This window comes from Etheostoma cragini, chromosome 9 (genome assembly GCF_013103735.1).
Source record: "Etheostoma cragini isolate CJK2018 chromosome 9, CSU_Ecrag_1.0, whole genome shotgun sequence".
NCBI classification, from domain to species: Eukaryota; Metazoa; Chordata; class Actinopteri; order Perciformes; family Percidae; genus Etheostoma; species Etheostoma cragini.
In genome coordinates, this window is record NC_048415.1 from 1766350 (window position 1) to 1792482 (window position 26133).

Sequence of the window (26133 nt, forward strand, 5' to 3'; positions counted from 1 at the left end):
TGTGTGTGTGTGTGTGTGTGTGTGTGTGTGTGTGTGTGTGTGTGTTTTATAATTTACGTAAACAAGGCTGGTGACCAGCTGAGCGGTAAAACTCGAGTAGCCAGTGAGTACCCACTACTAAATACTAACTCGGTAACAAGAGAGAGTTAGGTTGCAGTTAGATTGAAAACAGACATCAGCCATATGAACTAAATGAGTATGCATTGGTTATGGTGTGTTGCCGCCGGTAACCAAGGAGAGATGTACAATACAATACAGGTCCAAGTGCTGTTTGAACAACCAATCCATGAGTTTTAAGTTGCATGAGACACCAAAGCAGAGACGTGATTTTACAAAGTTATCCTCACACCAACACTCATTTCACCCTCGGCCGTGACAGTTAATTAAGTTAAACAGTTAAATTATGCCGTTCATGTTACAAAAACATCTACAAACGAAAGAGCACCTGCACTTATTTGATTAAATACAATCAACAGCGCCACCATCGTTCACTTAAACCAGTTACGTACACGTGAAAACAAGGATAAATGAGCAATTGTCTTCCAAAAACTGGGAGTTGTAAAAATCGCAGAGCTCTAGGGGCATGTGTTTTTAAAAACAGTGTCTTAAAGGGATAGTTCGGATCTTTTGAAGGGGTGTTGTATGAGCTACTTCTCCATATAGTCCGTGTGTGAGCTACAGTGGGTTGCGGTCCCCAGTTTGAAGAAGCGGGCAGGGGTAACGACACGGAGGCTAAGCAGTGCACCGCTGTGGATTACTGGGAAAGCAATTAGTAGACCTACCAATAAAGAAAATAATCATTATTTGCAGTAGGGCAGAGCAATATGGAGAAAATCAAATTAAGTCAATTACCTCGATATTGATACTGCAACGATATGGTAGTGTTGACTACTGAGGCTTTCACAAAATATTTATACGATGAGATTTAGATAAATAATTATCAGTAATGTGGATATAATGACTAAAGATAAATAATAGAAGAGTTACAGCAGTCTGGTAAATTTACTATTATGTAGCCTTTAAACCATGAAAAGACAACACTTATGCCATATTACCATATCCAAAATCTAAGACGTAACTAGTCTCGTATCACGATATCAATATATTGCCCAGCTCTAATTTGGAGCCACGAGTTATAAGTTGCCACACTGTGATAATAGACTTTGACTTAAGTATGGTTTGCTGATGTTCATTTTACATAAGCTCTCTAAATTTTATTATTCAGAAAGTGATTTAGAAATTCAGATGAACTCTCATCACATTAAAGTTCAGACCTAGAATAAGATTATACGGGAAAATGCCTGTAGTCTGCAAAGTGATATGCAGTACTGAGCTTAAAAAATATAAAAAAGTCACAAGGCATATTAGCGGAGCGCTGGAGACAGCTACAGAGAGGAAAAAGCCTGAGTGAGACTGGAGGAGAGAGGGTGAGGGAGGAAAGAAAGCGGAGTGAGATAGAGACCTACAACGCTCCAGAAGCCTGTCACATGGGGCTCCAAGCCGCACAGCTCAGCACTCTTCCTCTCTGTGTTCTGTCCGCTCCTGACATTTATCTGCTTTATTAGATTATCTGGGCTACATGGCTGTCTCCAGGCACGAGCACGCACACACACACACACACACACACAATATATATGTACAGTATAAGTAAGCAGTTAGGGCTGTAATGAAAGGTGTGTATGTATGTATGTATATGCGCGCGCACACACACACACACACACACACACACACACACAGACACACACAGACACACACACCCCCACACACACACACACACACACACGGATTCATTACAGCCCTAACTGCTTACTGAGGTCCATGCCCTCTTTAAATTAAACCACAGATAAGCGAGCACCTCAGAAAACAGGACCCCTAACGTGGAGAGGAGAGGCTAACGCTGGCCATTGAGGAGGAAATTAAGAAACATTGTTTGCGAGTGTATTATCACGCATGTGTGAGTGGTCATAAGGTTGTCGTTTTGTTTTATAACGGGCTCATCTATAGGGACTCTGCTTCCCATCATTAGTAATTCAATTTGCTCTTTATTAGCGGCTCTTATCGGAGGCACAGACGGCTACGAGCAGCTTTCCTCACTCCATCTTCCTCTGCGCTCACCCCTGCTCCACCTTTCCCGTGTCTCCGAATTCTGAAAGCCCATCTTTAATTAGAGATGCATGTGTTCCTGCTGTGGGGCGTTCAGGGTCTCCACATGACATATAATACACAGAAAAATTATGAAGGGGAAGGGAAACGGGGGAAGGGCGTAGGTGGTGTGAAGAAGCATAGAAAAAAGTTAAAGAATCAGAAAAAGAGAAGCAGACTGATAGACGCAGAGCCATGGGGACGAATAAAGCCTAATGTTAATAGTGATGGCTTTTCTAATGTCTTCTGACTTCATTGAGTATGGGAGATTGCACCAAGATGGGCATGAGGCGTGTAGGGTACATGCAGTATGACCGGAGGGTTGGAGGGGCAAGAGGGGGTGGGAGGGTGGGGAGGGGGCTGTAAAAACAATGATTGCTTTCCATCAGGTTAGGCCTATATTCTACAGTTCGTTAAAACAATCCAATTTGCAAAAGGATAATTATGCATTAGCTCCTTTTTATCTACTGGAGGGAGAGCGGTGCCAGGGCTTGATAGCAGCGACGCCGCCTGCCTCCACCTCTGCAAATTACTCGCTATCGGCACTTGTTCGCCATCACGGCTGAATTGGGCAATCAATTAACCTCGCCCCTCCTCCTCTTTAGAGTGAGCCTGTGAGCCTCTCCAGTGACAGCCAGCAACACAAAGCCCCGACAAGGGCTACATGGATGAGAGCTGCTGCCCTCTACTGGAGAAGGATGCAACAGCAGCTGTCACCGCCACAGCTGGAGGGACAATTAGGTTGGGTTTGTCCCAATTCCACAATGCATACCAACTACAGGCAGGTTTTAGGTATGGGGTGTTAACACTGAAAACATAAGATAATAAAGTATACTTAAAGTTAAAATACTCAAGTATGCAGTAAAGAGAAAAAAGCTTGATTTTTGAGTGATGTTGACATTTTAAGAGGATTAGCTAAAATGAATTGCGGATGTAGGTAAAAAAACACTCCAAAGATATCTTGGAAAACTAAATAATAAAAAATTAATAATAAATAGTATATATTATTAAATATAATAAATATTTAGAAAATATTTGAGACTTTTAAATATATAAAGTTTTTTTTAACAACACACAGATTTCTTGTAACATGGCTGCTAAAACCGTTTACTATGACAATACTTTAATACAGTAGTAATACTATATTCTACTAATATGAAGTAGACTGAGGACACAGGTTGTCCAGCACTTAACATGACACATGATGCCAAAGTAGAAAGAAAATGAAGTCGACAAAAGCAATAAACTGAGACACAAAGAACCACGTAAGGATCCACAGAACGTCTCATAGTGTTTCAATTTGCTGGAAGTGAAACCACCATCAGGTACTGTTTAAAAGAGCACATCACACCTGTCCCTGCGGTCACACCTGTCCCTGCGGTCACACCTGTCCCTGTGCTGACTTTGAGGCATTCACCCCAGAGAGACGGGTTGATGTTTGGGGGCGGGGCTTGCAGATAACAGAGATCGGCTGAACGCGTTGCAGCAAACATTTATTAACATCAATCTAATAAAACTATGGAACTAGTCATGCATATGATGCTGTCATCAGGTAAGAGGCCAAATGAAAGCCAACCTCACAGATAGCAGGCCTCACACACAATCACACAGAATGACTAGATTAACAAAATACCCGAAAAGAGCACCAGGCATCATGTCTGTGGCAGAGAGCACAGAGTGCCAGAAGGCAGCAGCCCCCTGTGTCACACTAGTGGGACATCTAGTGGACATAGTGGGTGTGTGACGTGTTGGAAAGAGGAAAACAGTGGCTTAGAAAACCTAAGACAAAGCACTTTTTGAGAAACTGAAGTTGAGTAATATGCTTCATAGATACAATATCATGGGACATTTCTAAAAATGTATTGTTCTCTAAGAAGAATGCACAGTCAGTCGGACTTTGGTTCATTTGTAACGAAGAACATGACATCTGCATGTTCTGCTTTTGGTCTGTTTAGCTGGAAATGGATTATGATGTAGGCGCCGTCAGAGGTACCGTTCAAACAGAAAATATCTAGATGAATCTCTGGTAAAAAGAAAATCAATACGACATATAGATTCTAGCGGAAAGAATTGGTTTTAAAAATAGTTGCAAAGAAACTCAGGATACGTAGGATTTTCTACTGTTTTCCCACCCCTACTATATAATATACACTATAATGGGAAGTGTGTGCTTCTTACTTGTCCTTGATGAGGTGGGGGAAAGCCGCCTCAACTTGTGTCTACCAAAAGACACAAGCTCCCTGGAGGGGGTCCTCCGGACTCCTATGGGACTCCTGTTGGAGCCGTGCATCCGACCCCGCGGGGAGTACCTTACTGCTGGTGGGCTGGTCCCCTTCTCTGGACCACCTCCACTGTGGGCACAGGACAGCGGGCAAAGGAGAACAGTTTTATTAGTCTTATTGCGGACTATTTAGTTTCTCAACCACACAAATGTAATCTAGTAGAATTTGGTTGATTTGACGACTTTGACATTCAGAAAATCCCAAAGAGAGTTTTTGTATTTAGACTGAAAGTCAGGTTGCTGGGAGTCGGCTGTGTGGTAGCCTACTTTTCAAAATGTATTCGTTGTTTTGTTTGATTTGCTAAACTCTATGACTGCTTCTTTTTTTGCCGACCTTTGTTGGGCTTTATGTCAACAAAAGTCAGAAAAACGCAAAAATACTCAATACGCAGTGTCATAGAAAGCAACAAAAATAAAATGTGACTAATGTCCAAAAAGGCAACATGCAGTAATACAGTCAAAGATATTTGACTTTTCTTAATAAATGAATAAACTATACTTGAGTGGCCCTGTTGGGATTTTCATTTTCCAGAGTGGCCCTTAGTGAAAGTGAGTTTGATACTATTAAGCCAATGATATTTTTAGAATTTTATTCTGCCACTTTGCTGCCACCATCTGGCTACACGCAAGAATTTGGAATAAAGAACAGGAATTGAAATGTAGGTGTATTGTTTTAAGTGTTAAGTGTTTTACAACACACAATTGTGTATGCTGTCTATGCATATTTTAGCTTTATTTTCTGCAATAATAAGATATTGTGAAGTAGGGGCAGGATTGCATATCAGCATATTTCTTTGGCAAAATCAGATGGTTGTGTCTATGTTTGTGTTTTTATCTTTTGAGTTATATTGTGTTGTTGTTTTCTGTTACAATAGACTGTTGAGAGTCAGTCTGTGGAGCAGGTGTCAGAGCAGAACGTAGACTAGAAGAAAATCTGATCGTGGCCATGTAACTATAACTTACCTAGTAGCAGACTTCCTGATGATTTTCATCCTGCTGCGGAGCTTGAACCCAGAAGGGGAGGATGAGGGCATGAAGGAGCTACGTTGGGTCCCTGATGGGGAAGCAACACCTTTCACTCCTTTGTTGCTTTTCTCTGACGTCCAGTGGAAGGCAGATCTACGACGGGCCGCTGTTGTCCCTCCCGCCACTGCCGCGGAAGTACTCGGACCTCCGGCCTTCCAGCGGTAGCGGCTACTCGTTGAGGGGTTGGCAGAAGATCCCGCAATTCCCTTTCTCATCTTAACAGAGGGAGCTCTGAGTTTCTTGGTGACCTCGCCCTTCTCCAGAGCTCTCTGCGAAGGAGCCAGGGCTTTGGGCGACAGAGACTTTCGATGGACTTTAGCTTGGGCTCCAGCAGAGGACGAGACCCATTTGTACTTGGAAGTCTTGGGGGCTACATTGATCGAGCTTAGCTTTCGGGGTAGCTTCTTGCTAGGCGTTCTCTTGTTTATGCACAACGGGGAGCTTCCAGTGGCTACTCCCTCTTCTGAGACTGACGCTGGGGCAACAGCCACAGTTTTGCCTTTGGGTGAGGAAATAGAGCTAGCTTGTTGAGGGTCCTCTCCTCCCACGTTGCGGCTCTTTATCCAAGTGAACTTGGATTTTTTCAAAAAAGACGCGCTGACTTGGCCCCGGCTGGTGTGAGATGTGGGTTCGATTGAGGCTTGTTTTGATAATTCAGACACAGAAAGAGGCGGTATGGTATTACCAGCCATGAAAACTGCCGGAGTAGTGCTAGCTGGTTTAGTCTCAGCACTGGTTTTGCTTGACAGGGGAGGTGTGATCAGTACCGGAGGGCTGCTCTGCAACCTGGTCGAGGTGTCGGCCCGAGCTGAAGACAGCACTACTAGAGAACCACTGACTTTGTTTTCTGGCGAGACGTCACGGCGGCTCTCAGTCCGCTCCTGGAGATCTTGAGTCCATCCGTGAAGCGGTTTATGTTGCCCAGCAGTAGTGCCTGTTGAGCTTGAATCTCCTGTTCCATCTTCATACTGAGACACAGCCACTCTGGGTTTGCTAACACTATCTGTGTGTTCTTTCTTTGCTGTAACTCTCCCTGTGATACTCTCTGCATGTCCCTCCTTCTTCTGCTGATGGATCCCTGACGATAAAGTGGCAGGTGTGATTCTATCACTCTCTCCTCTCGTGTTGCTGGGCAGTGAGGTGCTGTCAGATACACTGTGGGAGCTGGTCTGATGGAAAGAGGAGGAGGAGGAGGTAGAAGCGGAGGCATGTCCAACAGAGGACTGGGAAATGTTGTTGCTCAGCGAGTAGGTTTTCCTCCAGCTTCCACGGCTCTGAGGAGCATACAGTCCCCCTCTGGAGCCGTGAGGATGGGGGACAGATCTGCTGTGACCTCTCCCTCTGGCTGATGGAGCTTCTGGATGCCTCTGCTCATCTCTTGCAAACGGGCTGTCGCCATGGACACTCTTATGTTCATTGATGAGATCTGGGAATTTCAGAAACAGGAGTCATTTAGTTGTACAATCCCATACAGAGTGATAAACAACAAGAAAACAGAAACCTGGCAAGAGTCTTGGTTTTGGTGATAAGTGTATTTCTCACTTCACTTTAACTGCATGTAGTCATGTTAGATATTATTAGTTTATATGAGTGGATGCTTACAACATTAAAAAAATCTCATGTTAAATAAAAAGAAATCAGTGTTCCTGTACTTTGATATTTATTGTTTTAATTATTTTTTATTTTTATTTTATAACTTTTTGTGTCATTATTCACTGAGTGTAAACACAACTGCCTCTCTGGGATGTCTCTAACGTAACATGTCTCTAACCCTCATGAGTCCTCGGGTCAAATTGACCTGTTTTCCTATGTCAATGTTCTTTTTAACTACCCAAAATATGATGATTAATTCCACACAATGCTCTTTGGAAAGTACAAATCTCTACTTTCATTCATTTTGGGGCGTCTTATTCAATTTTGCTAGCATTTGAAAAAATACTGTTTTTGAAATAGTATTGAGTAAAAGTTGACATATTCCAGTCTGTGATTATCATCAACATCCATTCCTTTAATTTTAGTCTCAATAATTCCTAATTTCTGCTTTTCTAACTCAATCATTAGGTATAATTTCCTGTAAATGAGGTTTGTTGACAATAAATTCCAAAAATAACTGTTAAACTAAAGTTAAAGTTAGTGTTACATAGTGTTGAAAACGTGAAAAAAAAACATTGAAAAAAGCATCACAGGGGTTAAAATAATAGGACAAAAAAGTGGAAAAAAGTTAAAAACATCGACAAACAGCGTCAACAAAAGTGTTGATTTTCAAGTCTGACAAGACAGCACGAGGGCTAAAGTGATCCGACATCTTGGACAGACCTTCTCTCATCACCACCGACATTATCGTCATCAAATGAGGAAATAGCTTTCAGAAGAACAGTGTTCATCTCTCCACAGTAATCTAGGGTAAGGAGCATTGAAGCTGTTCGGGCTGATTGCAGCTAGTAGAACAGCAATTTACACTTCATATATTTATTATACAGGAAAGTTAGAAAAACTAACATTACATTAGAATATAAAAACGGGCTCGGTTTAAAAACTGTTTTTCAGCGAGTTCCTGTTCTGCAGACACATAAAACATGGCTACAGCACGTCAAGACAGACTTTACTACAAGACATTGATATGAAAAATTAAATTGTAACAACTGAAAACCACACAGTTACATAAGGACAAAGACATCTGTACTACAGGACATCAGCTGGGCTAGATAAATACGGACAGTGTAAACAAGGCTTGGATAATACATAAACGAATTCATTTGTGTTGTGTTTTCCTGTCATTGCCCCCCAGTAGTAGCGTTGCTGTGTACTCCATCCTGTGGCAGTGTTAGCTAAACAGCGCCAGGTCTCTACGTTAAGTAGGAAAACGGTTTTCTGTAACGTGAAGGCTAATTTGATGGCTGAACCGACCATTAGAGTTAGCTAACCGTTACCGTTATGCCTCGCAGTTGGGTCTTAGCTAGCTAAGCTAACCTGTTGACAGCGAACTAGTTATTTACTTCCAATGAAATTTTAAAAACAGAATATCTCAGCTAACTAAAGCTAGGTATCTAACGTTATACGTGCCTTAGCTATATCATGAAGACAGAAAAAGGCACCATGCAGCGTCTCTTCTGAGACGTGTGGGCAGCTCGTACTGGAGGCGAAGCTAACGGTTAGCCTAACGTTCATTTTGGAACCCTTTTTCAAAACGCGCGCCCACATTTACACGACAGCTCGGAATTTAACCGTTAAAAACAACTTTCTAGCCCGGCTGCTTCAAAATAAACCGACAACATGTAACAGAAGAGATTTACTTTGTAGAAGTTCAATTTGCCTCTTCAGTGCTTCTCTCTCATCCATGTTTACAACCGAATCGTTTCGTCATCAAACTACGACGAAAATGTGCGCTTTCGGTTGACGTGTCTAATACGGACCAATCACAGAACGAGGTCTGCGATGACTGGTGGACACGAAAACCCTGATTCTTGTCTTGCAGGCCATATGTCGTGTGGCATACACACAGACAGTTTATACGGGTATATAACAACATTTCTTTTTTTATTTGACAGGATTAATTAGTAGGCTTCTATTGACACTCAATGTGTTTAATTTTAGTTTAACAAATAAGACGTTATGTAATCCTTTTATTTTTTATGACCATGCTTATTGACACATTAACTGATTATATAGCAGCTCGTATCAAAATCTTTTATTGTGTTATTTCACAATTTTGTTAATCACAAAGTCAATTGTCTGTCAATCAAGACAAGTCGCTTCTTTGCCAGAAACCAGTTCAAGTAAGAACCGTTTAAAAAAAAACAAATTTTAGCACTTGGGGCAACTGTGTATTTGTATATATTTTTAAATACTGCACACACAACAAAGGAAATAATTCTCCTCCACTAGGCTATATGCCGGGTTCATGCAGCTATCACAGGGGAATATATAAAAGCTGAGCTCTGAAACTATCTGCATGGATATTTACCACGAAGGGTTGAGAAACCTTTATTTCATTATGTGCTTATATAAGAGGATTTACGTGACTAAACCTTCTTGTTGGATGCCTGTAAGACAGAACGGTGGGGCATAATTTACCCATTTTCACATTAAACGACCTGCTGCTGGCTGTCAACTGATTTGAAAACAACGAACTCCGTCACTTCAAAGTATTCCTAACATTTAATGACCCGTTTTTAGAAACGCACGCTATTGGCAGCAAGTTGTTTACGTGGTTTAGAGATAACACGTCTGTAGTCATTTCTATTGGAAGAGCACGAGACGCTATAATGACGCCGCTGTGAAATGAAATGAAAGGGGAAGTAAAACTTACCGCAGCTGCTTCGGACACAGAAGCCCAGAAGAGCGAATATTATTAAACAGAAAGCTAACTTTAAAGTTGCTACACAACTGAAGGCAAGGCTAACTTTGGTCACAAATGCTTGAGAGTGTTTGGGGAAACAACCCGAACTATTGTTCCAGTTACGTTACTTTTGACGTTTGTTATAATTACGACGTGTATAACGACAGTTAGCTAATGGTAGTTCCGTGCTGTAGCCTATAGTAGCTAGTTAGCGGGCTAGCTTGAGTGTTGTCTCCAAAATTGAGGCTTATTGTTATTGTAGTAACACGTATAACGCTAAATATTTTCCGTGTGTGTGTGTGTGTGTGTGTGTGTGTGTGTGTGTGTGTGTGTGTGTGTGTGTGTGTGTGTGTGTGTGTGTGTGTGTGTGTGTGTGTGTGTGTGTGTGTGTGTGTGTGTGTGTGTGTGTATAGAGTACTCTACGCAGCAACATGACGTCAACAGAAAACCTGTACTTCATCATAATAATAAAACCTAAATATCCAGGACACATCGATGCTGGCCGCATCTGCTACATCAGTGAGCACAAGCACAGATTATCACTCAGAAGATCTTGTTCTCCCTTGAAGTTGCCCGTCTTCCTCATGGGCGCACGTTCATCATTAGATTACGAGCTAGAGGTGAGTAGTATGGCAAAGCTGAGTGCAGAGGAAGCAGAGCTGCTGCAAGCCCTGTCCGACGACGCGGAAAGGCTGAAGTGGTTCAACGAGAGAGATGCTCTCCGAACAGCACGAGGACTCACTTTGGGGACGGAAGTGACTGTGGAGGAAGGAGGAGAGAAGCTTCGAGGCATCCTTCGCTGCATGGTTAGAGATCCGGAGCCAACATATGCTGCTCCCATATCAGAGAAGTTCTTTGGCATCGAACTGCAGGTGGGACTTTAAAAGTTGTAAATACCACTTTGGTGTTTGAATGCATGCTGATGACTTAATTGAATGAGTATGGGTTGGGTTATTGGTAAAATATTAGGGTAAATGTATGTAACTTATTCACAGGTAATTTGATATACACTACCGGTCAAAAGTTTGGGGTCACTCCCAAATTTCCATTGGACTCCATTATAGACATAATCCCAGCTGAGACCAGTTGCCTTGTTTTTTTTAACCAGGGCAGCAGCTTCCAGATTACATTATGTGCTTACATAATTGCAAAAGGGTTGTTTAATGTTTTCTTAGTTAGTTTTTTAAAATAATATCAGATTAGTAAACAAAATGTGCCTTTGGAACATTGGATGAATGGTTGCTGATAATGGGAAAATGTAGATATTGCATTAAAGATCAGCCCCCCCACCCAGATCAGCTGGTATCCTGTCTATAATGGAGTGAAAGAGAAATTTGTAAGTGACCCCAAACCTTTGATCGGTAGTGTATATATGATGTTATTTGTATGCGATTGACTGGAAATTCTATGCACCTGTAATGTTGAAATGTGTCCCTTTGGTGGCACTGTAGGGTAGCTGCTAAGGCTTCACAATTAATCACAATTTTATCAAAATCACACTATGAACTAGTGCTAAATCCAAATTTTAGTGTAGTGGGGCAATATTTGGTAATGGCAAATTATGTGTCATATTATTGTGAATTAAGTATTTTGGGGCTGCGGAGATGTCCTGGCTTATAAATTGTATGTAAACAACAACAAAAACAACCTGTGTTTGGAACAAAAAAATCACACTTTCAATGTTAATCATTTTCAATGACCATGAGAGTAATGACCCAAAAACGATCTTTCCCTCCAATATCTTGACTCATATTGCAATATCAGTCAAAATAATAGCAATTTTTGGATCTTTTCCTCATATAGTGCAGTCCTAGTAGGTGGCGGGTGTGAGTGGTACTAGCTGTGTTTGGGCCTACAGGACTTTATCTGAGATTATATGTTTAATTCATGAACTTTGTGAACTTGACGCCCATTTCATGACGGAAGAAAGGACAATTGTGTATTGCTTTGTATTCATAGGTGAGGGCAGCGAGGTACAATTTGTAATTCAGAAAGTTTTGGTGAAACTTAAACCAGATTATCATTTTATTCACTGCTTTCCCCTTCTGGTATCGCTCCATGCTCATAGCTTTCGCTCCGGTTTTGAGGTATGCATCTGTGATGTCTCAGCCTCCACTCCATCACATGGAGCTGAGTGGATTTGAGTTGGTGGTGTTCACAGAAAGTAAAACAAACAGTTTCATTTGGTGTTTTTCTTTTTCCGGCCCTAGGAAGAAGACAAAAGGAAGGTGAAGACGAGTGGGTCCTTCCGACATAAACCCTTCTCCTGTCATAAAGATTGTGACATTTTTGCCCCATTCTCCAGAGTCAGGCCTGTGGGGCCCAGCTCCTTGTCACCCTCCAGTCCTGCACACTCACAGATAGAAGAGCTCAGTCCTGGAGACAGAGTCACCTACCTCGTCAGGGATACGTGTCGGCATGGAATGGTTGTGGATGTGGTGCAAAATGTTGTCCGGATCTCTACAGTAAGTAATATATGCATGAAAAAAAGGAATAAATAAGTAAAACAGTATCTCGAAATGTTGCTCCTTTTAAAATTATGTTTTAAAAAGCACCCATTGCTCGGTGCGCTACTCTTCTGGTAAATAAAACATACTGGTCATGTGTACTGATTCCTAATACTTGACCAATTTATGTTTGCTGTTCTCAGTTATTTTTGCAATGAGAAATTGACCCCATAAACATGTCTTAAAAGTATTTAAATGTAAATTATGTGACTCAGACTTGGTCTCTCGATGCTCTTAATTCTCATATCTGCACGATTAGACATCGAACACCATGTTGTTGCAGTTTCTATGCTCCTGCTCATCTTTGAGTTCTCTTATACCACCAAATCTTCCAATTTCAAATTTCAGTACAAAGTTAGCAGTTTGCAGTACTTTTATAATTTGTCTTTGTTGGTGTTTCTTAGGACACGGATGAGAATGGAAAGAGAGGGGGCGAAGTTGACGTTCCACTAGATATGGTTATTAAAGGGGAGGTGCCTGCAGGTTTGAGCAACTCTTGACATGATGAAGTGTAAAGCTGTTACCCATGTTTTTAAGAGCTCTGACCCAAATATATTCCTCGCTGTAGAGCCAGGGAGAATGGATGTTGATACTCCCCCGGTGGAACCAAACGCTGATGATATGTACTTGGATCTGAGTGTGAACTCTTTGGTGGAGGTGAACTTAATGAAAGGCAGGTCATATGGAATCATCCGCTGGATCGGCAGTCTGCCTAATCGGCAGGAAACCATGGCTGGACTTGAGCTGGTAATATATACTGACATGTTACTGTGGAGAATCAAATCTAATGATATGGGAAAATTACCTAAATGGGCTGTTGGTTCATTTTCTGCGACAGGTGATTGTCTATAGATGTTTTTTCCTGTCATTTAATCTTATATTTAATGACATTTTTCATCTGTCTATCTGTCTCCAGGAGGAAGACATTGGAGTGACTGATGGTACCTTTAAAGATCAGCGTTTCTTCGCTTGTCCCCCCAAAAGGGCTCTGTTTGTGAAGCTTAGCTCCTGCTGTCCTGACTCACGATTTCAGAGCACATCAGCCAATCACAGCAAAGGGATGCCTAAACAGGAAGACACAGGTGAGAACAACACAGACCTACTCATTCAGTTTAATCTTGAGCATATCTTGTTCACAGTGTTGTTATAATAATTGTGTGTGTGTGTGTGTGTGTGTGTGTGTGTGTGTGTGTGTGTGTGTGTGTGTGTGTGTGTGTGTGTGTGTGTGTGTGTGCGCGTGTGCGTGTGTGCGTGTGTGTGTGTGTGTTACTTTAGAGAGAGAGGTAGAGCCCAGTGCAGGGAAGCTGGACACTGTTCCTCCAATCAGCACCGAGCAGGTTAACCAGATTTTGATTGGACGAATGAAGGGGATCCAAGGCCACTGTAACTCCTGCTACATGGATGCTGCCCTCTTCAGGTCAGCATGGGGAACACATGACAATGAATAATATGCATTTTAAGGTCTTTTTAGGATGTCCAGCTGGTTCTATCCCATTTATTATATAAATCACATTTATTTTATTTACATTAATATAATATGTTTTAGACAGTAGTGACTTTCTGTATGTTGTTGAATTCAACATGCAAAGACTTTACACCTGCATTAGTTGATAGACTGACAATATTTTTGGGACAGGTAACACTACAGTCAGTGGGAAGACACTTGCAAACGGAGACCATTTTGGCATTCAAGGATGCATCGGTGTCGCCCAAGCAACTCGAGCAAATTCCCATTGTAATTTTAAACTGAGTCTGTTTCTTTTTGTTAGTCTTCTGGATTTTGTTCATAACCCAGCTCATGAAGACAGGGTTATGATTACTGTACCTAATTACCATTCTCAAGCTAGTTTCAGATCTCGGCAAGTGTATGTTTAAAGCATGCTGAAAGGAAGAGAAACTGTCTTTTGGCAATGTCTGAAACCAAACATGTAACTCTTGTTCCTGTCTGTGCTTTCAGCTTGTTTTCCTGCTCCTCTGTGTTGGACTCCATGCTGTTTAAATCAACAGAACCTCAAGATGCCCCGATTCAGAGAACATTGCTCCATGACATTGTTAATCCCCTCCGCAGGTGTGTGCTGTGTTGTGTGTGCGTGTGTTCATGTATTTTGCAAAACACTGAATTCTTTTTGTGGTAATTGTAGGGCTGGGTAATGTAAAAAAAAAATCAATTTCCTTGTGGGAGTCATCCCAAAAGGATTAACAAAGAGAAGTCTAAAAAACGTTGACACGTGACATCGATAGCGGTTTCTGAACGTGAGTTTTAAACATAGACTGTATAAAACAGGTGTTAAAACGCTCCCAATCACTGCGATGCTCTCCCTTCTCTCCATTGAAGCCTCAGGCTAGTGGTGAGGCGCAATGTCTGTCAATTTGTTTTTGTTTTGTCATGGGTGCAATGAACATTACACTTTGTAAGAACAACATCGTGGCCTTAATGCTAAGAAAAAGCATCGTAATTCATATGCTGAGGTTTACTCATCAGAAATTGATATTGGTATTGTATAACAAGGCATTTTTAGATACTATGAAGGCAATTCAGTTGGTGCCTCGATGCATTCAAGTTGGGTGACCAGCCTTATGTAATTTAACAATGTATACATTAGGGCTGGGCGAGATAGAGAAAATCAAATATCACGATATTCTTGAGCAAAAACCTTGATGTCGATATTGTATGGTTGACTATTGGTGCTTTAACAAAATGTTAATTACACAATGAGATTTTTGATTAATATTCTCCAGAAATGATTCAATGACTTAAAGGTAAACGATAGAACAGCTAGAACAGTCTGGTAAGTTCACTTTACTGTAATGCAGCCTTTAAGACGATATCTAGTGTCATATCACGGTATCGATACAACTCCGATATATTAACCAGACCTATTAAACATACTCTGATGCATGTTCTTTGCAGTAAGGGCTTTGTGGAAGGGCGGCACATCATGAAGCTCCGGAAACAGCTGCAGAACCACGGCTACAGTCACTCCTTCACTACGGACGAGAAGGGTCAGTTTAGTCTGGAGTCTGTCAAACAGCTGATGTGTGTTAGAATGGGATTGTTGATGTGACTGTTCTCTTTCAGATCCAGAAGAGTTCCTTACTGTCATCATGCACCACATCCTTGCACTGGATCCTCTACTCAAACTGTACAGTTACACCAACGCTGCGTGCTTCTACTTAGCTTGAATACAAGGAACATTTTAAGAAAAGTTCCATTCACGCTTCCCATTTCTCTCCCTCTCCCGTTCAGCTCAGCGGCAGGTAAAGTGCAGGAGAGTTACTGCTATCAGATCTTCTTGGACCAGAACCACAGCCTGGTTCTGCCCACAGTCCAGCAGCTGCTGGAGCATTCCTTTCACACAGCAGGACTCAAGCTGGCAGAGGTGAGATCCCAGGGGATTTCTGTTACACTCTTCTTATACAATAAAATGATGTCCCAATTAGCTTTAGTGGTTCCATAGTCTTTGTCCACGACCTTCCACTTCCGGGTTGCTCCGATGCCGTCGGAAATTCCACCGGATGTCTCTCATTTGGGCCAGATGTTCGTTACCTTCCCCTTTCTTTATGTTGTAATTTTAAACTCTGGTGGATTTCTGAGGACTATGGTTACCTGGTCCTCAGATCTCTGCAGGGTAAATCCAGACAGCTAGCTAGACTATCTGTCCAATCTTAGTTTTCTGTTGCACGACTAAAACTACATTTTAACTAACCAGACCCTCCTCCACAGCCCTGTTGAGGAAGGTCTAGCAGTGCCAGAGTAGCAGTGGCATGATGCTTCACAAAGAGTTCACATATTTAAAAATGTACCTTTTAATAATCATATTATGATCATGAGTTTATAATGCTATTAAAATGAGCCAGCCTAATTTTGCCATTTTTTAAAGCTGTAACAAGCAAATTTCACCAACTGCTTATGAAATAACCAATTAATCAACTATTTGTTTCAGTAGCCAAATGTTCCAAGGTTTAACATCCAGTGTTTCTGCTGCTATGTTAAACTCAATTGATGCTAATCTGTGTAGTACATATCAAACTTGTTTTCTCCATCCTTCTGGTCTGGAATGTGTTTTCATCTGATGCTTTCCTTTGATCCTCCAGTCGAGGTCTCTGTTGGACAGTTTTCTCAGCCCAGAATGAGTTCATTATTGTGTGTTTGGTCTGCGTTGTGTGTGAGCTTTTTTTTTTTTTTTAATTTTTTTAAATTGTCAAATAATTGCAGGTGCCATCCTGCCTCATCCTCCAGATGCCTCGCTTTGGGAAGAAATTCAAGATGTTTGACAAGATCATTCCCTCTCTAGAGCTGGACATCACTGACCTCCTCTCTGAAGGTACTGTCACACACACACACACACACACACACACACACACTAGCATGACAGAAATGGCCTCTGGGAACACAACATGTGGTGTGTGTGTGTGTGTGTGTGTTTCAGGTCCTCAGCAGTGCATGCTGTGTGGAGACCTGGCCCAGATAGAGTGCCCCGACTGTTTTACAGATCCTCTTTTCAGCCGGACGGGATTCAAAGTCTTCTGCAAGACGTGTTCATCTCAGGTGCGGTTTGTATCATAGTCTGGAGACCTGAGTTCTTTTTCTCTTTCTAGTATGAGTATGAGTATGAGTATTGAGGGTTTGGATTGACACTTTCCTATGTAGCCCAAGGGCTGTAAATAATGATTATTTTCATCGTTGATTAATTTGTCTTTTATTTTCTTGAATAATGGATCAGTTGTTCGGTCTAGAATATGTCATAAAACGGTGAATCAAATGTCTTGTTTTGTCCAGAACTCAAAGATATTCAGTTTCCTGTCTCAAAGGAGAGAAGAAACTCAGTAATAGGGGGAAAGACTCAGTCTGTTGTTGCAGAAAGTGTTTTTTACCCTATTACAGTGTTCTATTACAGCTTGTGAAATCACACGAGCACATGTTGACACAAAATCAGAAGTGTCATTAGTTCCAGCCCTAACTGTGTGTGTTTTTTGTTCCAGGTGCACTCTCATCCTCAGCGCCGGTCCCATCAGCTAGCTGCTCTGGACGTCCCCAAGGGTTACTCGGGCACGCCTCACTCTCTGGTCCGAGACAAGCTGGAGCTGTTTGCTGTGCTCTGCATCGAGACCAGCCACTACGTGTCCTTCATCAAACACGGCCCCAGCAGCAACGACTGGATCTTCTTTGACAGCATGGCCGACAGAGAAGGTGAGCCGTCTGTTTGTGTATGCCTTAGCTGGGTTCAAAACTCTTTCCATATCACGGATATAGTGCACTATATAGTGTGTGTTTGCCATGTTGGATCGGTATTGTAGTTCTCAGCGGTTAAGAACATTCAGTATTTAGTAGGGCTGCACAGTATGTTGTTCTAATTTCTAGTTTCTTTATCGTCATCGCAATATGGACTGGCGTAAGAAACACACATACATAGGCCTGTACTACGAAGCAAGATTTGGCGTTAACGAGGTACCTTCAGGTTCAGCTCAGGGTTTTCTGTATCACAACGAGGGATCAGGTATCAACCTGGTTCAGTTGCCGTGGTAACTTATGCTGAACGCCTAACCCGGTCGGGAGGTGGTTATGTTGGAGATTAGAGATCAACTGGTGTAAAAGCACCGCCTACCGACCAATCAGTACTCAACCCTAGTATTGAATGACGACGCATTTTCAATACTCGATACTTAAGAGGCACATTCAGTCGATGCTTAAAAAAGTACTGAATTTGGTACCCAGACCTAGTTGTAGGACGTGCTTCCGTCACACAAACTTCTGGCACGTCCACTGACGCAACAGTGGGTAAACAGTTTTCAGCGTAGTGTCCGATATCTGGTTTGGGCATTCCCTATTTAGTTCCCTTTCTAATTCTCACTCTATAGGGAACAGTGAGTGAGTGAATGAGGGAACGGCTTCTGTCCCAGCTGTTGTCTCATCACATGCCCTTTTTACGCCTGTCCTCAGTGGCTCAGTGGTTGTGTGTTGTGTTGTGTTCAGGGGAGAGAGACGGCTTCAACATCCCGGAGGTTCACGCCTGCCCCGAGGTCGGCAAGTACCTGGAGATGTCTCCCGCGGAGCTGGCCAATCAGGTGCCGCGAGACATGGAAGGCGTGGCCAAACGTCTCTTTTGTGACGCCTACATGTACCTGTACCAGAGCACAAACATGTGTCTCTACCGCTGAGCGGACGCAGCTCCGCAGCTTACGCTTTGCACAAAATGTAAATTGGGGGGGGGGGGGGGGATATGTTTGCCTTTTCTGTACATGTCATTTCCATTGTGGTTTGGTTTGCTGTTGTTTTATTAATGTGTCGAAGTACACAAGCTTAAGGAAGTGTGTGTGTGTGTGTGTATATGTATGTATGTATGTGTGTGTGTGTGTATAGTTTTTCTGTCCTGGTGCTGGGAAAGTATTATCATCAGGCTTAAATCATTTATAAGAATATTGTTTTACTTTGCTTTAAGAAAAAGTACAAACTGAGGTTGCATGCTCAACCATTTTGCACTATTAAATCGAGAAATTGACAATCACTGACATGTTAGGAGGACAAAAGTTGCACTGTAAAATGTAGTTTACTGCTTCCTCTTGGTGTTAATAATAATAATTAAAAGTTATACTTTCAATTTTTTTACTGAGAGTAAACGTGTTGCAGATTAAAAAAAAAGGATTTCAGAGTGTAATAAATGCAACTTAACATTAATATTATAAATACAATGTTATTATTTCCTCAGTAAGCACACAATTGGACCTTAATGTTTTCTTAGTAAAACAGGATCAGGCTGGACTAGTTGCTTTATATATTTCAGGAGAATTTGTTCCTATTATTTTGAAGATTGAATATGAAAATGCTCTTTTGTATCTCCCAGCATCTTTAAGAACGGGTAGAAGGTAGAAGATCCAGGACTTAGCCAAAGCATTTGAACATTGACATTTATGATAGGGATGTTTGGGATAAAGTGGGGAAACTGCACTCAAATGGCTACGTAGAGGTCAAGGCTAAACTTTCTATTTATACTGTACGTTCATTGCAATTAATTCTGATATACAATGTATTAATTACAGTTAGTTATTGTAATAAAATGTATCCCTCGTCCTGCACACATCACATGTTTTACTGAAAGAGCAGGTGATACATTTCTATTTATAGATGTTAAGCTATTTTGGGTTTGTAGGAAGACCACAAAAAGGCAAAAGCCTAAAAGAATAGTTGATGTTCTGATATATAAAGTATCAGCGTTGCTTCATTTATCATTCTCTCAGGATTCTTTCAGCATGCAACTGTGCCCACTTAAAACCAGGGTCACACTTTGGACTTCATTATTTCCAAGGACTTTACTATCTGTGGTAACGTTGCATCATTAGATCCCTTTATTGTTTAACACCAGATATCTTCCTGAGGAAGCCAACATTCTTACACTTTTTATATCATTGTTTTAGGTGCAAGACTTTAGAAAAGCTTCCTTATTGTAAATTGATCATAAATCAACCTTTCAAAGTACTGTAGCAACTGTATCTTTCTGAATTCTTTTTTTTAACTTAAATGAGAAGATCTAATGTCATCACACCAGATTTCTGATATTAGACTTCCTGTCAATTTTACTGCCAATAATTCATTTCCAAATCAGTTTTTGCAAGTCCAGACTGTAAAGCAGCCGAGAGGTTTCAAACATGACACAAGGGTCAGCAACTTTTCCAAAAGTCTCCGTCTTAGGAGCTCGAGAACGCCGTAGTACTGTGGACGCGAAACGTTGCAGAAGATATGCGTATTGGTGTGGATTAGAGTGCGGATCGGGCCGGATTTTTCTGTCTGAGCCCGGCCCGCGTCCGACAGAGCAGTAACCGAACCCGACCCGAGCCCGACAGGCATTAAGATATTTCTGTCCGAGCCCGACCCGAGCCCGACACAGTTAAAATCGCATTTCTTCCTCATACTAATGACACATGTAAGTTTGTTTGTGTGGAAAGCTCGCTTTTATTAACCAATTGTAGGAAGGCATTCGGAAATGTCAACAGATGAGCGCATCAATGCACACCTCCAATGGCATTGGTTACCTACATAGTAAGCGGTTTAAAATTCAAAATGTTCAATGCCTTATCGCGCTGATGTGACCGAGCCCGACCCGAACCCGAGCATCCTTTCTAAAAATCTGTTCGAACCCGGCCCGGCCCGTCGGGTACCGTCGGGTCCCGTCGGGCTCGGGTCGGGTATCCATCCTCTAGTGTGGATGTGGCTTAGTGTTTTCTTTTGAAAGCTGAAAAATAAAGCTACAGTGCATCCCCCATGAGGAATTCTAAGTAATGACAACAAAATTGCCCGTACATCCACATGATGCAAGCCTGTAGTGATCATGCACCACCCCTACCCCTTCTCCACGCAGTTGCTAGTAGCTAAGGAGGACACAGAGGAGTAAAACACATGTTAATTATCTTTGCTCGACATCCTGCCTGCTAAAGTCGCCGGACGACACATTCTTCATACCATAGTCATAATTAGAAATACAGAGACAGTTATGGGGAGCTGAGAGTCTTAATCAGCTTTGTAGCAACTCATTTGGCAACAGCTTGAATGTAACGGACGTTCATTATTATAAAAAGTAAGGCACTAATGCAGCAACAAGGGGTCCCTTACCCCTCTGGGTCCTCCAAGTCAACCCGGGGGGGGCCTCCAAATTATTGTTAATTAATTTAAAAGTTCCAACTTGAATACTACAAATTATTAGAAAATATAAATCCCCGTAGATGATCCGCTCCCTGGCCTATAAGTAAGAAGATAGTCACTCAGATAAACCATCCACAGATACAATTAATCTTAAGGATTCACTGAGCCACATGTATGTTTTAAGATTAAAACAGGATTAATAAAATCATGGGGGAAAAATCGATACAGCATAGTGCAACAATTTTAGTGGCAATACTTTATCGATATACAGTCGCCAAGTATCAATCTTTTATTATATATTTGTTGGTCATATTTGTCTGCTTGACAATCCTATTTTGCAGCAATAAAATTGAAGTGAGATGAACAAACACAGAAATGATAGATAATTTAGAGAAAACAGACTTTCCTTTTGGGGACATCATTTGACATTGAGAAAAAAGATAAGTTGGCTAAAGGTTATAAATTTCAATAAATTGCAGAATATGTTTAAAATCTGAATAATATCGTATTGTGGCATAAGTATTGTGACGGTATCGGGGGGCGTCTGGTGATTCCCCCCCCTACTGTTTTAATAGCTTAGTAGTCCATGCAAAAAGATATATGTAAAGGTTTTAGGCCGCCCTACACGTTATTGCAGGCACAGTTTATTATACAACATGTAGTAGGGGGTCCGTGCTTGGCTTAAGAACCATTGAAGACATCTGCAGTAGAGCTTTACCATGTTGCACACTTTATAGGCAAACAGTCCCAGTCGTAACCTTGCTGAAATGAGAAACGTCTGTTACACTTAAGGTACAGCAAAACGCAGATTTGTCGGCTTTGAAGTGGGCTTCAGAGTCCCGCCAACCTCATCTTGATCAGTCCAGCGTTGCATGCACTCCAGCTTCACGTGACGGGAATACACACCAAGGGTGATATCATTAAAGTGTACATCCTTTTAGCCCTCACATTTTCTGTCTCATCTTTTTTTTTTCTTTTCTCAAACGATGCCTCAGTGGATATTTGTCTTCATTGCGGATGCTTTTGATCCTGCAGTCCACTGCGTCCCCCCTCCTCCGTCTTGCTGTGATCAGCTCTACCGGTGACCTCTACACTGGTTCGGAGTGCTGCGCTGTGCTCTGCTCAGTGATGACTTTGGTTCTTTTTTAATACACCCAAGGGCACCGTCGGCTTCAGCCTTGTCTTCATATACGGCCCTGCAACTTAACAACGCAGCATGCCTTTTAATCTGACAGGATCAGCATTTTTAAGCATATTCATCATTATGCTAAAAAAATAAATAAAAAAAGTCCAGTTTCTGCTTGTGTGTGTTTACATAAAGGGGACAGATGTGCTTGTTTGAGCAGTATAGTTGAACTTCTCCTGGGTTTGTTGAAGGAAGATAATGTCTGCATAATAAAACACAGAGCCCAAAGCCACAGACCTTTCTCCACATCAAAGTCAACATAACATTTTTGAATCTCGCTAGTTTGGAGAAAAATATGCTTTTTTTCATTGAATGTGCAGACAGTCTGGAGTTATACTCCATGCCGTTCCCTGATACAGTGACACACATATGTAGCTTATTGTAGATTAAATCATTCCAGTTTTATCTAGCAATGAATGAATAGAATAAACACAAATTTAAATAAAAAAAGACACGAGAAAGAAACAGCAAGAAAGAGCAAAATAAATAAAAGCTCTTATCCGAAAGGGAGTAGGAGGAAGTGAAATGCTTTTCAGGTCCTATGTCCTTTACTGAGGCTACAAAAGAACCCTTAAAAACCCTTAAAACTCTCTCGGAGGATCAAAAACTACAAACAAAACCTGATTACACAAAGATCTGGCTGGTTCACTTGCCAAGACTATCACGTGGACAGAACAAGACGCACTGGCACAAGACAAAAGGAGACAAGGGCTATTTATACAAGAGGTCGGGGAAAACAGGTGAAACCAATCTGGGGCGGGGTTAGACAATCACAGTGGTGGGAAATTCACACAAAGGGAGGAAGTCAGGGTCTGAAATGAGAGGGAAAGTGATACAAAATTAAACAGGAAGTGCACAACAAGACAAGACATGAGTAACTAAACAAAATGGATGAGACACAACACTCGCAACCTTGTAACAGAAAACCTTTGCAGATCAATCAATTGATCGAGTTACTATTCCATGATTTCCCAATTAAATCATTTATGTATTTACCCTCCATTATCTACGTTCCATCCAGTATATTTATCTATTTACTCAGAGATTCCCACAGAACCAGAGTTTGCATATTCAGGTTGAGTCAAAAAATGTAATCCATAATTATTTTTGCTTGATTTGCTAAATTCTAAGATGGCTAAGGAACTTCTTTGCTGACTTTTTAATGGATTTGTGTGAACCAAACTGTAAATGAGAAGGTGATGAGTGATTCTCATTTTCCCGTGTGGCCCCTTAGTGAAACTGAGTTGTAACATCTGTATTAGAAGGTAGGGAACTAAGGACCCATATGCCTGTGTGGTTTGTAGAAGTGGTTACACCCTGAAGAAGTCTAAACTAAAAACTAAAAACAGAAGTACTCAGAGTGCCACAAAACTAGTGAATCAATGTCAGAACAGATTGTCTTAATCACTAGAGAGGTGTCCACTGAAGCCATAAACAACCGCAAAATTAATAAAAAGGTATGTATATGACCCTATACAGTGGGCCTATAAATCAGAAGACACACATATACATTCATAAATAACAAAGATTGTTCCAATGCATCTGTTAATGTCATGCAAAGGGAGACAAAATGGCAGAAGTGGAAAATCTACACTCTTATGAACACATAATACCTCGGCTGAAGACTAAAAATATGAAGTACTGCTCTGCAATATGCTGTGTGTCCTTTTTATCTATTTCAGATCTGAACACATTCGTCTTGGCTGTGTGCAGTCAGGAAGCGTTCGACAGGAAACGGAAAAAACGCTATCAGTCCTGATGGACTGGAAGTCCGGGTGACGTCTTTCTGCTGGCGTCAACACAGATTCTGATAAATCAACGTTTATAAAAGAGACGTGCTGTTTAGGTAAACGTCACAAAGTCACAAAGAAACATTCTCATTCTGTTGTTTTATGGAGGTAATTACGTGCAATACTAGCAATTCATTGGTAACAAATTGACATGGACAACCATACTTTCGAAAAGACAAAAGGAACCACGTTTTTAGTGCTGGGCGCACCACATTGACTGCTGCTGTGTAAGACTTTCACCTGGAAATGTGTGTTCCTTGGGAGTGTTTTAATATAAACCACCATGTTTTTTCCTGAAGTTAAAGGTCCCGTGACGTGGGGCAAGGTGGAGGCTGGGGGTGTGGCCTCGACCAACTGCAACTTTGCTCGTTTAAAAGCCATGATGTCTCTCTCTCTCTCATGGGTGGTTCAAACTCTCTGGGCAGGCAAAGCAGAGAAAGGGCAGGAAACCTTACCCTTTATGATCTCATACGGGGCAAGATTCAAGACCGGCCCATCTGAGCTTTCATTTTCTCAAAGACAGAGCAGGAGACCCAGGGCTCGGTTTACACCTATCATCATTTCTAGCCACTGGGGGGCCATAGGCAGGCTGGGGGAACTCATATTAAAGTTAAAAAACCTCACAAAGTGACATTTTCATGACATGAGACCTTTAACTAGTTGTTTCGGTGCCTGAACTTAGCTTTCGTACCCACATTACGCTCACTCTTTCTTACCTAAACTTAGCTCTCCGTGCTCTCTACCCGGCTCACAGTCACCTGTTCTCGGATAACTGAACCACCGCTGAACAACTGACAACTGAACTACCGCGGGTCCGACAGAGCACCATGCAGAGCACCCAGAGCCGGCGTCGCAGAGCTCTGTAGGGGCTAAACACATCTGCTCACTGCTGCTGATCCGACCAAGCTGTGACGGGGGTCTGGAGCGGCTTAAACTGCTAGAAACTGCCGCTCTGTAGCACGGAGCTCTGTAGCCGATGTCACATGATCAGCCGGCTGTCTCTTAGTTTTCGTACGACATCATACGTTATAGTGTGTATAACTTTTCACACGATATCAAACAAAGTTGTTCATGAGAATGCGTTGCATATGTTGGTATAAGAACATATTATGGCATTACACGGTTTGTCGTTTTGATTTGATTTGTTTTAAATAAATGTCACGTTTATTGTTTAGAATAGGCCAGCAGGGTTAAATAGAGTAATTTATATGCAAAAAATAAATAACTAACAACTATATTTAAAAAATATATGAATAAATAAATAACAGTGCTTTGAGGTTTCAATTTTTTCTTCTTCAGCCTCTTTCCTTTAATAACCCATTTGGATTGAAAGGGTCACGCATGATTTATTAAAGCTTTCTACGGTCATCTCTATTCTGCTCTAAGTCCACTTTTAATCAATTCAGATACATAGAAGTTCCTCTTCTCCCATGAGAAGAAAGGATTTTATTGCTCCTCTCTCCACCCTGCGAGAATTACAGCTTTCATAGCCATATGCTCGTTCAATTACTTATCAGCATTAGTGCTTATAAATTTGTCATTAAAGCACACATGCGGGGCCTAATACAGTCTTTACAGGGGTTTGTGTGGCTTACATCTCTACAGTGTGAAATGAATTTGCAGAAGAGTGGATGAGGGTGATCTTTGGGTATTATTTGAAATTTGCGTGTCATCTGCACCCGTGGGACTGTGATCTATACATCTATCATGATGGCATATCACTCCCGGACTGTCATGGGAAGTAGTCACAAAGGGGGTAATGTTAAATCTGCATAATTTAGCAACTGGAAAAGGTTAACTCCTATCTCATGGGCAGCTTCAAACATATCTCCCAGAGTAGCGTGTATTTCCATGTGGTCCTTTATGCGTCAGCCAAGAACGCAGCGACAGCTGAGACATGTGACGGGGAGTGAAGTTGACACGTGAATGAGGAAAACTGAGAAATGAAAAAAGTCTCAAAAGAAGTTGGCTGCATGTTGAAGCCCCAATGATAAATAACCCTAATGATAATAAATAATCATATATCATGTCCGTCCTTTGTGGTGCTCAGAGAGAAGCTGCCCGGGGGGACTGAACTGATTTATCCGTCACAATAAACAGAAATGAGTTTACCCATAATGGGCCCATGAGACCTGGCTTTTAGTGAGAAACCACTGAACGATCCCCAACCGGCTGCAGGTTTTCTGTTAATCTCCTACGTTGTTTACCACGTGCATGCCGCAGTCCC

At 41.7% G+C, this 26133-nt stretch overlaps 2 protein-coding genes and 1 long non-coding RNA gene across 6 annotated transcripts in view; 2 read left to right on the forward strand and 1 right to left on the reverse strand.

The window, feature by feature from the left end:
- Positions 1-8926, reverse strand: part of zc3h3 (zinc finger CCCH-type containing 3) — a 69115-nt gene extending 60189 nt beyond the window's left edge. The window contains exons 1-4 of one of the 2 annotated variants that reach the window (XM_034880503.1): positions 8743-8926; positions 6674-6875; positions 5387-6613; positions 4321-4493 (exon numbers count right to left, since the gene is read on the reverse strand). In XM_034880503.1, the coding sequence (XP_034736394.1) occupies positions 4321-4493; positions 5387-6613; positions 6674-6875; positions 8743-8788 (1648 nt within the window). In that variant the 5' untranslated portion in view covers positions 8789-8926. Of the gene's footprint in view, positions 1-4320; positions 4494-5386; positions 6876-8742 lie in introns of both variants that reach the window. The other variant, XM_034880502.1, reaches the window with a different exon arrangement.
- Positions 1675-23960, forward strand: LOC117949942. Its single transcript, XR_004657769.1, has 4 exons — positions 1675-1685; positions 8737-8745; positions 18657-19152; positions 23950-23960. It is a non-coding gene; the product is annotated as an uncharacterized LOC117949942 (long non-coding RNA).
- cyldl (cylindromatosis (turban tumor syndrome), like) lies at positions 9554-18506 on the forward strand. Of its 3 annotated transcripts, none has more exons than XM_034880505.1 (15): positions 9554-9594; positions 10204-10660; positions 11999-12253; positions 12700-12773; positions 12856-13042; positions 13212-13377; positions 13571-13712; positions 14253-14363; positions 15207-15298; positions 15375-15438; positions 15543-15675; positions 16512-16620; positions 16726-16844; positions 17279-17486; positions 18270-18506. In XM_034880505.1, exons 2-15 carry the CDS (start codon positions 10220-10222, stop codon positions 18452-18454), a joined length of 2286 nt encoding a protein of 761 aa, XP_034736396.1. In that variant the 5' UTR covers positions 9554-9594; positions 10204-10219; the 3' UTR covers positions 18455-18506. The 3 variants fall into 3 exon arrangements, with proteins under 3 accessions (XP_034736396.1, XP_034736397.1, XP_034736395.1); XM_034880506.1 differs by having other exon boundaries at positions 9588-9841; positions 12700-12778; positions 12864-13042; XM_034880504.1 differs by having other exon boundaries at positions 9588-9841.
- Positions 23961-26133: the final 2173 nt, after the last annotated feature.

What these genes read in the sequence shown, in the direction of transcription:
- cyldl (XM_034880505.1), top strand. Translation starts at nt 10,220, where the DNA reads ATGACGTCAACAGAAAACCTGTACTTCATCATAATAATAAAACCTAAA. An exon ending in CTTCACTACGGACGAGAAGG is followed by an intron (nt 15,299 to 15,374) that starts GTCAGTTTAGTC and finishes GTTCTCTTTCAG; the next exon opens with ATCCAGAAGAGTTCCTTACT. An exon ending in CAGGACTCAAGCTGGCAGAG is followed by an intron (nt 15,676 to 16,511) that starts GTGAGATCCCAG and finishes AAATAATTGCAG; the next exon opens with GTGCCATCCTGCCTCATCCT.